Genomic DNA, 13,688 nt, shown 5'->3' on the forward strand with positions numbered 1-13,688 from the left:
TATTATTACTGTTTTCGTTTAATTAATAGTCAAATCATACAAATACATCATAACCCTGAAACAAAGTGTTAGTCAGAAATTGAGATCTGTGGTGTCCCATTGCACTCCTACCTAGTTTCAGTCTTCTAAAAACAGAGTCCGTGGTACTCAGTAGTCTCGCGATTAGCGTGCAATGACTTATTAACATGTTATGAACACGTGAACTATTTTGAAACCATAAACAAAATATATATTTTTTTCCATTTGTCTCTAGTCTGCTTTACAACCACTACTTAATCTACCACAGTCGTGCGTATTCTTCGTGTATCAAGTACCATCTCAAAGAAATACTTCATTCTCAAAGTACACCAGAATGTTTGACATTAAAATACATTAGCAGAGTAGTAAATACGCACAGTTTGAACATTAACACTGTGTTTAGATGTAGGAATACAAAAAACCTGAAATATGATTCAGTTAAAATGTATTTACCGTAATTTCTGGCCTAGAAACGGCGACTTTTTTCACATGCTTTCAACCCTGCAGTTTATGCGGTGATGTGGCTAATTTGTGCATTTTTTTCTAACGGCCGCAAGAGGGCACTAGAGCGGAAAAGGTAAGAGAGGTAAGAGAGACCGGTGGTATATATGTATCGAGGAAGTGACGTAATTTTTGCCAGTATATATATATATATATTTTTTTTTAACTGGCCCTGTGCTGTGCTACCACCGTGTTGCTACTGTTTATTTTTTTTTACCGGCAGTTTTTTTTTTTTTTAACCAGCCATATTTGTGCTACCGCGTTGTTGCTATGTTAAGCTAAGTCGTGTTTCAATGTGAGCACTTGCGGCTTTTACACAGGTGCGACTTATGTATGTACTAAATGGTATTTCCTTTACAGATGTACTTTGTGAGGCTTATAACCAGGTGAGCTCTGTTGGCCGGAAATTATGGTAACATTGGAGTTAAGTGTACCTATAAAAGGACAGTTAACTACAACTTAACTAACAAATGCACTGCATTAAAAAACGTAAAATAATGCAACACTGTGCAGTGTTTGAACATTAAATTCCAAACAGAAAGCCAGAGCTGAGATTCAAACACTGAACCTCAGAACTGTGAGGCTTGAGTGTTTACCACCAGTACCCCGTGCTGCTTGTCGAACACAATTCTTAAAACGACCAATTTAAATGGTGAATTTCGTGCTGAAATAAAAGCATCTGGATCCGGACGTGGCTGCATGCAGCTTTTATTTGTTCATGACCTTCAAAATTGAGCTTCCCATTCTAGGAAAAATAGTACAAAACAGATGTGGTTGAACACAACGGTGGCAAACATGAGATCCAGGCTGCTGACACGTAAACAACATGCATGTTCCTTTTCGTTTCGAGAAAGACGGCGTATCAAATGGCGCCGCTGACATTGGCTAATAAGTACAATGAATCGTTCTTGGCAAGCTTGTACTGTATATTAAAAAAAAAAAAACATGCTTTCTTTGAACATGCCTTTGAACTGCGGAAAGAAGTACGTTACGTGATTTACTGTGGAATGTTTGTAGGACTTCAATTCCTCAGGTCCCTCAACTTAAAAGCGCCCACTCTTAAAGTTGGGCCTTTTTTTTTTTAATTCAAAAAATGAAAACAAGATCCGTGTGTGTGTTGTTCACATTTGCCTGCGACGCAAGCAACATGTTCAAACTGTAGTCACGGTAGTGATGAGTTTGGAGATTAAAGGGTCATGCCGTAAATACTCCTTTAGTGCAAAAATAGTCGTCTTGCGGCTCTCCTTATAGGGGAAATGAGCGCACGTATAAAGTTATGTACACCGATGAAGGGAACGCTCGCGCATCTGAGACCTTGGCAGTGGACCGTCACAATAAATAAGCGAACCTTACGTCCTCGATCACAATTCGAGTTGAATAAAGGAATTAAGAGCCCTGACCCGACTAACAACACTGCTTTTCGACAGGCAAGATCGACGCAGAGACAAGGCGGACAATTTTCTTTGAAACAGTTGCGGTTCACATTCATGGCAAGCTGGATGTGCAAAGAAACGAGCTACGCGGGTGGGGGTTCTACCCGGGGGAATAAACGGAAAAAGACTTCCAAACAGATCCCGTTCACATAAACGTGGCATTAATCAAAGAAACAAGTCAATTGGACTGCTTCATATGAGAAAGCTGCTAAAACTGGGACTGTCAGTTTCAGTGTCATTTTCCACCCAAATACTGTATTTTGTTTGTGAATAACATACCATGTATGATAAGGAGGGGGAAAAAAAAAAAAAAAAACTTCTCGAAAAGTTGGCCAGGCTCTGATATCCGCCAAAAACTGCCCGAGAAAATGGCACAGAGTGTACAAAAAAGTATTTACAAATAAATAATGGCACAAACAGCAGATCATTTGAGGACACTTAAAAAGAAACAATTATAATAAACAGTTCTCGGCAGAGCAAACAAATTTGTTTTGAAACGCACACACACAAGATGGCTGATAAGCCCCACTTAGTAGTAAAAAGTCTTTCCCTCAGACGTGTGCGCATTCTGATCGCCAGTGGGGGGCGCTGAGAGAGTTCCGTAAACATTTCCAGCGATTCAACACCGCTTCCCGTCTGACCCCCGATACAGTGGGCTGTTACCATGGTGACCTGTCAGTCGCCACTGAACCAAGTCCTGGGCACATCCCACCACCACAATGGTAGTAGCCATGTCCACTCCTTTGACAGTCAATCGCGCCCCCTACGGGGAAGGCGCGCGAGGCGCTTTTTGCCCCTAAATGAAATGTTGACCTCTAAACAATGTGACACATGCAATTCTGATACAAAGATGAGTAGGAACTGCATGAGTGCTGCAGTCGAGTGGATTAAAATGTCGGCTGCCCTCAAACAAGGCCACAAAGTGTGCGTGTGTACTCTCAATGAAAGCTATTATATAATAATGATGTAAAGTTAAAGATATTGGGCTTTTGGAGGGAAATTTCTGGATCAATTTGATGCGCTGTCATCTTTACAGTTATTTGACCATTTTCAAACTTTTAGTGTTGCCAGCAAAATTGCAGTTAAGAAATTATGCCACGAGGTGGCGCCATCAGTTTGCACAGTGACAGAATGGATGTTTTCTGTGCTTGCATTTTCTGTATTAAAAATCGCTAACATTTTTTTTTATTTGTAATTAAAAATGGACTGCTCAGAAGAACTGGACGATGTCCATTGAATTAAAGCTTAACATCATCGTAGATGGTAAAATTTGTTTACTGCACTTCTATCTCAAATCGTCTATCCACCCGGCTATTTTCTTTGTCGCTTATCCTCACAGGGGTCACAGGCGCAATGGAGCAAATCCCATCTGTCAACGGGCAGGAGGCGGGGTACACCCTGAACTGGTTGCCATCCAATCGCACGGCACATTGAGACAAACAGCCGCACTCACAAACACACCTAGGGGCAATTTTGAGTGTCCAATTAATGTTGCATGTTTTTGGGATGTGGGAGGAAACCGGAGTGCCCGGAGAAACTCACGCAGGCACAGGGAGAACATGCAAACTCCACACTGTCGGTTCTGGGATTGAACCCGGGATCTCAGAACTGTGAGGCCGACGCTTTACCAGCTGATCCACCGTGCCGCCAAATCGTCTATCTCTGTTCAAATGAATGAAAATGCATTTAATCTGTTCCAGCCTACCCCCAAAACAATAGGAAACATTCTTCGCAGAGGATCAAGAATATACGCATGTGAGTATTGTGATCTATGTGTTTTGCATCACAGTTTGTCTTCAAGTATTCATTGTTGAAAGTCTTTAAGGTGGTTTAAAGTACAGGTAACATCTAATTGTTTAGTTTGACAGTAAACGTCAACTGAGAGGGGATTAAAAAGCTTGAAGTGTTTGTTTTTGTTTTTTTTTTTTAAGAAGAATTGACCCCTCCATAGAAATTGCGTCATCCGCGTCGCTGACCAATCAGAGGCCAGAGATCTGCGTCTGCTATTACCTCAGACAACGTTGCATGGTCCAGTATAGCTTTTGTTAGCGTTTTATCGCGTATTTGGGTTCTTTAACAATAGATATGGTTAAGAGGTGTAGTCACGGACTTTGTAATAGTGATGACAGGTATCCTGAAAGGCTAGTTGGTGGAGTTCAATTCGTACCCTTTCCAAAACCGAAGACCCAGTATGAAAAATGTCTTCGATGGATCAAACTTTGTGGAAGACCGCATCATCAACTGAATCCATCTAAAATCAACCGGAACACAAGACCGAGTACGAAAAATGTCTTTGATGGATAAAACTTTGAGGAAGATCGCATGATCAACTGAATCCATCAACCGGAACAGATATGGTTGCACGAAGGTAAGTCCTATATTTGATTTTCAATACATGTCTCATATAAATGAATTAGCAGTTCTTCGCTTGCATAACATAGCTACGTGTGAATGATTGACACACTTGATCTGCGTTGAGCGATATTTTGCGATGATCTGACTGCAACGTGTCTCTGTTGGCGGCTACCGAGCTAAACTAAACCAGACTAGCGAGTCCTAAAAGCCTTCGACATGCACCGAGACACCAAGACTGAAGGAAGGATGTTTGAGGACACTATAAAGTAGTGATTGTCGTAGTCGGTCGGGACTTACGTAGGGTCGGCGCTAATTCAAGAATAATTATTGAGGGGACCGCGACGTTACACAAAGAAAACGAGAGAAACAACTCGTAAATCAAGCCTCGCCTTCTTTTCCTTCACACGGCGGTTCACAAATACACAATACAGATACACATTCAGATTCTGCACACAAGTGTGATAGGTAACACGAAAATAGGAAACTGTCAATGACGAATTCGTCTTTGGGTTATAATATATTATATGATGTGGCTTCTCGGTCTTCCTCTGACTCCGGAAAGATCTCGCGCTAATACCAATGGTTTCTCCGTCGATATGCATGTAAATACCATTGAAATACCCCTCACTGAAATACTTGAAGCCCTGCTGTCTGCTTTTCAACGATATTTCACTGTTCGCTAAGAATGCGAGTGAGAAATCAGCTGGTAAATCGGACAATTTCGCTCTAGTCTTTTCTTCCTACACCACCATTTTTGCTAATTGTTTGTCTGAGGTTAGCACACGTGGGGTGACGTAACTTCAGGAGGCGTGGTTAAGTGCCCTGTACGGAGGGGTCAATTGTTCACTGTCTGCCAAACTGCTGCTTGAGTTGTTGATGAATCTCGAAGTCGGGTCACCCTTACCTCAAGGCACCACTCACTGTATTTGAGTTACGAGCATGCTCGCAAAAAATACTGAACGCGTAGTATTTTCGGTTCTTCCTTGAAATTTCATTACAAAGCCCAATATCCCAAACAATTTGTGATTTCTTGTATATTAGGAGTGTTTCATGGCGGTTCCTCTGAGGTTTTATTTGTTTTTAAGAATAGCACGGTGGGCCGGATTAGATTTCCCACAAGCCCTCGGTTGCCCCACCGCTGCTGCTCCCCTCCAGCGTTAGCTAGCTATGTGAGGTGTGTTATGGACACGTGACGATGATGATGCGCTCTTCATGCACGTCCTCTCGCAGCGGCGGCCCGTTGGAAATGCACAGCAAAAACACCAGGCTGCTGTGTGTGTGTTTGAGGGAGGGGGGGCTCATAGGTGCGTCTCATCTTGGGTTTCTGTGACAAAGTGCATTTGGTTCCGGGTGCTCCGACTCTGAGCCACTTGGGACTCCTCGGGCATGTGGGCCAGCGGGTCAGACCGGATGATGTACCTGAAAGACAGAAGTCTGGGATGGGTTCATAAAGCTGAAGGAAAACACTGAGATGAGATTCAAACCCAGAACCAGATGTTCTCACAACTTGGGCGAAGTGCATCTTGGTTTTTATTGCACTACTTTTCAATGAGCAGGATGTACGTTTGCGGTTCAAAATGAATCTTGAAACAAGAAAACAATTTTAAAAAATGAGTATGTCGCCGTTATTCTGCTTGATTGGTCACAAGTTGCAAAGAATTTGACAGATTTGATTTACCTCTCTATTTTTTTTTTTTAACTACACTAAGGCCAGCCAAAAAGTTGAAGTCAAGGCAGCTGCTCCAACGTTTTTTAAAGGGGAAGTCCGGGGATTGAATTAACAATGCAGCCGATGGGTCATGTCATATGTACTGTACCTAGAAAATTTGAGCTGAATCCGCTATCATTTAAGGTTGTTTTGAGAATATTTTTATCGGCAATTACGAATTTTCATGGGTGCCACCATTTTGGCGAGTTACATGACCTACGTGCGCGGATGTGATGTATTACGTGCCCCAACAAAGGCTCGCTTACATTGGGAAACAATTGTTGGCAGCGCTGATTTCTCATATTTATCCTCAGCTGATGAAGAAATAGCAGTATCAGTTGATCAGGAAGACGGAGGAATATATCCATACAGATTTGAACCTGTGGCTGTAAATGTAGACTTTTTGCTGCTATTTCTTCATCAGATGAGGATAAATCTGAGAAATAAGCGCTGGGCATAAATGGTGTCCCACGTAATCGAGCGTTTAGACGTAACACGTCACATCCGCCCATGTAAGTCACGTGACTCGAGAAAATGGCAGCGCCCCTGAAAATTCGTAATTGTCGATAAAAATCTTTTCAAAACACTATTAAATGAAAGAGGATTTAACATCACATTGTCAAAATAGGGTACATATTACATGACTTATTAGATACGCTGTCCGTGCAAACCACTGGATTTCCCCTTTCAATTATTCTTTTTCTTACTGGGCAGAACATGCCACCGAACATTCCGCAGATTATTTCTATCCAAATTCTGGTAAAATCTCGCGATACAGTAAGGTATTTTACCGTGTCCGATCGTGGTGATACTGCATGTGAAGACGCCACGGACCGGCGAGGATTTCTTTGTTTGCACACATGACACGTCACATCCGCGCCCGTAGATCATGGGACTTGCCAAAATGGCAGCGACTGGGAACATTCTCAAAACAACCTTAAATGATATCGGATTCAGATCAAATTTTCTAGGTACAGTACATATGACATGACCCATCGGCTGCATTGTTAATTCAATCCCCGGGCTTCCCCTTTAATAAAGTCTTAGCGTGAAACGTCGCCTCTGTCGGTGGGCAAAAATAAAAGCTTTATAACTACATTGGCCATGGATGCTATTTTGAGATTTTATTTTGAAGTTGGCCACGGAGCCTTACATTCGCCGTACATGGGTACGTTGGTCCATGGTGGCTGGCTAGGTTGAGGGTACTGCTACAAATGAAGTACTTTTCACATGCAGCAGTACCCACTTTTTAAAATGTTAAATCATCGCCGAAATTTGGAATCAAAATTAACATTTGATTAAGTGCACAGCTCCATTATATAAATATGTTTCTTACATATATTTGACTCTGTCAATTTACATCTTTTTATGTTGCTCATCTTGGGAGGTTGTCAAAATTAGTATTTGTACTTTGTTATGTCCGACCACTGCAAATTAGTAGTTAACCTGTGTGTAATCTAATGTCAGCGGTTTCGTCGAGTACATCGGTGAGAAAACATCGATACAAAGTCAAAGCCAAACGTCGTCCTTTCGGCCAAACGAAGTGCAAAAGTGAAACGCGCTTGGCGCTTTCTTACACGATGTCGTTGAGCTCCAGCATGGTGTCCGGGGGAGGGTTGATGAGGACGTAGGACAGCGTGTTCTGGTGGTCGTTCATCTCGTCTGCCGATAGAAACCCGGGAGAGATTTTAGCGTGGGGGGGGGGGGGGCTTTGCCCCCTCGCGACAACGCTACTGCTCATTTGCGACCAATCACACGACAGCAAAGACATCCACGTGCCAACCGAGTGAGTCCATTCGCTGCCATTAACATCTATGGAGCATTATCGAACAAATTTTTATTGTTTTTTGATCGTTAATATCAAACCCCCAAAATAAATATTTTAAGTTTTTAAGATTTATGTGAAATACTTTTATTAATACGAGGGCAGGAAATGACAGCATTTATTCAGATGTAAGGAATCAGGATAGACGGCCATTTGCCTCGATTATATCGAATTCGAAGACTAATTAATTAACTAATTAATATTTCCCAAACATGTCATACATTTTTTTGCATTGTATTCATTTTCATTCTTATACAGTATGGAAATTGTGCGTGTTTTTTTTCATTGCTTTACTGGAGTAGAAGGAGGTTTGCCATTTTGACATGCCATGTAGGTTCCATGTGTCTCCATGACAACCCACCTGCTTGTGGCTCTTTACAAAGACAAAGGTGGGGAGGGGAATCGAGGGGCCGGGAAAGAGAGAGAAGGGCCAAGTGTTACTGATGAGCAGTGGGGGGTAAAGAAGAAGGGGGGGGGGCAGGGGAGAAGGAACCAGAGGCACATGCGCAGCTTCAAACATGCAGATAGCGTCTGCAGCCGCACATCACCACCATCATCATCATCTTCATTCCCCGCCGGACCCGACTCCAGCCGGGGAGGCAGGCGGTTGCCATGCCGACAGACGACACTCAGGACCCAGGACCGGCACGCACGCACACGGAGAGGACATGCTCCAGCATCCGTCAAGACCGAACCAAACGTGGAGAGCGGCTCAAACCACAAAGCTAGCCGAGCAGAACGCATCTTGAGTGCGAGCGCGGAAGACGCCGTCCATGTTGGATCACGTCACCTGACTCAGACTGACGCGCTTTCACCAGCCACAGCATTAGGTACACTTGTAAAATATACTGTCGTGGAATTTCTACATTTGAGTCCAAAATGCTGGGATAGGCTCCAGAAATCGAAATTCATTTGTCATTTGGGTGGGCGCTACGGATTGCTGACATGAAGTTTTGCCAATCCAAATACAACGTGGCAAAGGGGCTCATGCTCCCAACCAGCCCCCACCCATAAGTGGCGGCCGTTTTATAACATTGCGACTGTCGATTGTATTCGTTTTCGTAATTGCCTGTTTGCATTAAGATGGGTGAATGCGGAGTTATGGGGTTGTTTTAAATACACAATGTGTAACTCCTTGTTTTATATTTAGTGCGATGGTAAACATCTACTTGGCGTGACATCAAAGAATTTCACGTCACTTTTTTGAAGAACTGTGAAACTGCTACTTGCCGTGAGTTGAGTTTATTTTCCATGCAGTGGTTGCTAAAACATTGCATTTGTCACCGCTGACAGAAAGCTGTCAAAATACCATCAAAATACATATACAGTGATGCCTCAGTTCTCCGCCACAATTCATTCCAGAAAATGGTTCAAGAAGTGATTTGTTCAAAAACCAAATCGATGTTAAAAAGAAATAATGTGCTCCAAGCCTAAATTATTTTTTAAAAATTCAGTTTTCAGCACCAGCAGCCTTACTACCTCCACTTGCCTTCTTTGGAGCCATGATTGGGGGTCAATACGGTAGTCCTCGATAACAAGAAAAACAACAGTCACCACCGGGACACGTCTGTGTACAGAGGCTGCGTTATACAGAATAACAAAAGTCTGCTGGTTGTGGCGTGCGTGTTATGTAATTTCCGTTTTTTTCGGGTGGTGTTCGAATTGACAATAACAAAACGCTTCGTGGGCGGGTCAGCAACAAGGTGCGTCGTGGGTCATCTGATCAAGCCGCGCGCAATATGTTATTTCCGGGTTTTGTCGAGGGCATTCGAGTACTGATTCTCGTTCAAAAACAAAACAAAAAAATCTCAAAATTTTCGTTCGAAAAAACAATTTGTTCGAAAACAGGGACATTCAAGAACCGAGGCTTTACTGTACTGTATAATTGCTTAAAAGATTGTTTTACACACCCTCTTGCCTGAAGTCAAATGGGGCAGGCTGCATCTCACCTTTTACCCTAACGAGGACAAGTGCTATAAAAATCGAAGGATGGTAAATTTACTACTTTGCGAGCTGCTTGACGCTTGAAGTGATGTATTATTTCTGTGGTCAGTGAGAGCGAGAGAGCGTTCCAAGATGGCCGCCTCCATTCACAGACATACATGCGCTCTGCTCCCATCGAGAAGCCAAACGGACGCCCTGCGGGATTCCATCTTTTTTTTTTCTTTTTTCTTTTTTTGGGGGGACGCCACCTCACTTACGTGTACACGATGCAGAGAAGGCCAGAGAGAGAAAACGAGAGAGTGACAGGAGAGCGAGAGACTGGCTGCTGATCTCACTATGAGGAGCAGTCAAGGACATAAGTCAGGATTAGCTCTCAAACACCACTGAAACGCTTTCATGTGTACCATTGAAACATTTTAATTTATTTTTTTTAGTAAATTACGAGGGCAGTTTCAAATGATGTGTTTTGGTGGTATTTGAGAGAGAATATCATTGTGTGAGTAAAACAATAAAAAATAAAAAAACATTAAAATCCAGTGGTGGATGTGTGTGAATTTTCTTCTAGTACTGCCAGTGAGAGCACTTCACTAGTGTGATTGACTCCAAAAAATGTGGGTACGAGTATTTTAGTAAATGTGATGAAAATGTTTTCAAAGTAGTATGTGTGAAAGCATTTCAGTAGTACCTGTAAGTGTGTATGTGTGTACATTTAAGGGTGTAGTGTAGCAGTGCATGTCAGTGGTTTGTTTTGAATGTTTTAGTAGCGTGTCCGAGAAGATTTTACTGTAGTATCGTCAAAATTTTTTCGTAGTCTGTACAACAAGAATTTTTTTTCAGTAGTGTGCGTGATGGTTCTGTTGTTACTGTGAGACTGTTTCAGTAGTGTGTCTGAGAGAAAAATCAAGTTACAAACGTCTTTTAGTAGTGAATGAGAGGATTTTTACTGTAGTATGGTAAGAATCCTTTCCTAGTTACTGTGAGACTGTTTCAGTAGTGTGTTTGAGAGAAAAAAATTACAAAAGTCTTTGAGTAGTGAATGTGAGTGGGGAAAAAAATAATGTTTTTCCAGAAGTGTGTGTCATGGCTTTTCAGTAATGGGTTGTGAGCAAAAAAAAAAAAAAAAAAAATGTCCACGAGTACATGTGAGAGCATTTCAGTAGTGAGTTTTCAGTAGTGTGTGTAAACAATCAAAAAAAAAAAAGGCAATTTGTGAGAGCATTTCAGTAGCATGTCTGTTCAAAAAAAATAAAATAAAAAAATCTGTCATGTGTGAGAGCATTCCAATAGTTAGTGTGAGACTGTTTAACTCATGTGTGAGAGTGTGTGAGATAAAAAAAAAAACTCTGTAGTATTTGTGAGACCGATTCAGAAGTGTATTTAAAAATTTTCAGGGTTTTGAAAAAAAAAAAAAAAAAAAAAAAAGTCTGCATTGTGAGTGGAGAGTATTTCGTTACTGTGTATGAAATCATTTTGGTGGTTCGTTTCCAGAACATTTCAGTAGTGCAACCCTGTAATCATGTCCCTGCTGGTCCCCCCAGTTTTAAGCACTCATCCTCACTGGACACACAAACCCACATGTGTACACACTCGCACATGCAGTACAGTAGAGTGGATGGACCCGCTAACCTGACGGCCGGGTCCCGTCTGTATACGGCTGCTCTGATATGTCCTGCAACTCTGAGCAACGGTATTCACGGTTAACTTCGCCACGCTGCGTGAACGTGACGCACACACATCGAGTAGAAAAGGAGGATGCCGGTGAAAGGACGAGGCTCCTTTCGGCCACACGCCTGCGACGCCAACGCTCACGCGCCGCACACACACACACGCACCAGTTGGACAAACGTGCACACAGACACACACACAAACACACACGCACGTTACCTTGCAAATATCCTAGATTTACTCGATTCATGACATCGCTCGCAGTGAGATTAGAAACATCCTCTACAAGCCAAAAGGGGGGAAAGAGAGAAGAATCGGAGAGAGAGGAGGAGAAATAGAAAGAGAAATCAGGCAAGGCGGCGAATGCATTTGCACTTTGACCAAAAAGGAAACGTTCGAAAGGTGAGAAGATGCAAAAGGGGAGGAAAAAAAAGTGAGGAGGAGAAGCCATGCGTCAGTGTGCACTTCCAAATGAATCATTGGTCGTCGATGCTCACTCAGAAGGTCTGGAGCATTTGGGCTTGTCCCTGGAAGGAGTGTGATTGACACACAGTACACAAGATTCAGCCAGCGCAATACATCTGGACCACGTCCCCCCCCCAAACCTTCTCTTTGTTTTGGAAGCGTGACTTGGCAACAAGTGAAAATGGATGCAAACGTAAAGCAAATAGAGAGGCACGATGCGTACACGTGGTGCAGGGTTTCTGCAGGTGACAGCAACTAGAAACTGGGTTACTTCTTAAATGTGTTATTTGCGGGTCAAATTGACCCATATAGTAAGTAAGTTTCTTTCGGCTTGTCCTGTTAGGGGTCGCCACAGCCTAACATCTCAGATGAACGCTCATATTTGTTTGGCACGGTTTTGACGCCGGATGCCCTCCCTGACGCAACCCCTCTTCGGGAGTGGAGGCCCCAGCGAGATAGGAACTCACGACCCCTGACTGACCAAACCAATGCTCTAACCCACAGGTGTCAAACGCAAGGCCCGTCGCCTGCTTTTATATGGCCCGTGAAGGCAAACGTGTTGCCATGATTCTTGTGAAAATCTGTACTAAAATTTCAAATTGTGAGAAAATGAATCATAACATTGAGATACTACAAGCATTTTTGTGTGACCAAACATGAGCATCGTTGAAAAACCCATTACCCCTGATATATATGATGAGGCGATGAAACAATTTTTATGATTTCACAGTCACGGCCTTCTGAGGGAAACCGTAACTAAAATGTGGACCGCGACAAGAATGACTTTGACACCCTTGCTCTAATCACTGAGCTATGAGGCAACCTGTCAAATTGACCCATATGAAACATTTTAAATCTTAGGTTCACATATATGCAATGAAGTTGTTATAAATGGAGTTAATGGCGGGATTTTTCACTTTCTGACACTTTTGGACCATTACTGTAAACATGCCCCCCAGGTCAATTTGACATACACTATACTGTATTTCCAAAAGAATTCACTCAGCTGCCTTGACTCACATATGATTTTAAGGAATACCCCATTGTAAATCCATATGGTTTAATATGATGCTGGTCTACACTTTTGGGCTTCAACTTTTATGGAAAGACTTTCCACAAAGTTTAGAAGTGACTTTATGGGAATTTTTCAAACTTAAACTTGACTGGCCTGCACAGTCCTGCCCTCAAACCTACACCCAACACTTCTGGATGAATTTAAGCCAAGACAGAGCGGGGCCTTCACGTCCAACATCAGTGTGTAACCTCTGTGGGAAAAATGATCATAAATTCCCATATATCCACTCCTAGAGCATGTGGAAAAGCTTTGCAGAAGAGTTGAAGATGTTGTGCTGTAACTGCAGACTGCATATGTATGGCAAATGGAGCCCTTTGGATTAGAAAGGGGATGTTACTTTAAATTCATGTGTGAGGCAAAGCAAGTGAGCCAATACTTTTGGCAATATCGTGTATTTGCTTAGTTTGCTTTGTATTTGTTCCCAAGTTTAGAATCTAATAACGTTCTTGACCCTAAATCAGTTTAAAGACTGGTATTAAAACGTTTGGTTTAAATTGAACAAGATTTTATTCAAAAACATGTAACAAAACAAAATAAATACAATATTTTTACTTCTCACTTATTTAATGATATTTTTAGGGTAATGGGACTAAATGAAGCTCCTCTGCTTGCTACCACCTAGTTCCTTGTCCCCAACATGCTGTCAGATGGCACCAAGGCAACATTTTATTATTAGACATGGCCGTGTCCTAAGTACAA

General features: G+C 42.3%; 1 protein-coding gene across 1 annotated transcript in view; it reads right to left on the minus strand.

Moving 5' to 3' along the window:
• Positions 1–5,369: 5,369 nt before the first annotated feature.
• kcnt1b (potassium sodium-activated channel subfamily T member 1b) overlaps positions 5,370–13,688 on the minus strand; it is a 65,446-nt gene continuing 57,127 nt past the window's right edge. Inside the window, 2 exon segments of the mRNA XM_061818275.1 lie at positions 5,370–5,726; positions 7,593–7,677. Coding sequence (XP_061674259.1) covers positions 5,606–5,726; positions 7,593–7,677 — 206 coding nt within the window. The 3' untranslated portion in view covers positions 5,370–5,605.

This window comes from Syngnathoides biaculeatus, chromosome 4 (assembly GCF_019802595.1).
Source record: "Syngnathoides biaculeatus isolate LvHL_M chromosome 4, ASM1980259v1, whole genome shotgun sequence".
Lineage (NCBI taxonomy): Eukaryota > Metazoa > Chordata > Actinopteri > Syngnathiformes > Syngnathidae > Syngnathoides > Syngnathoides biaculeatus.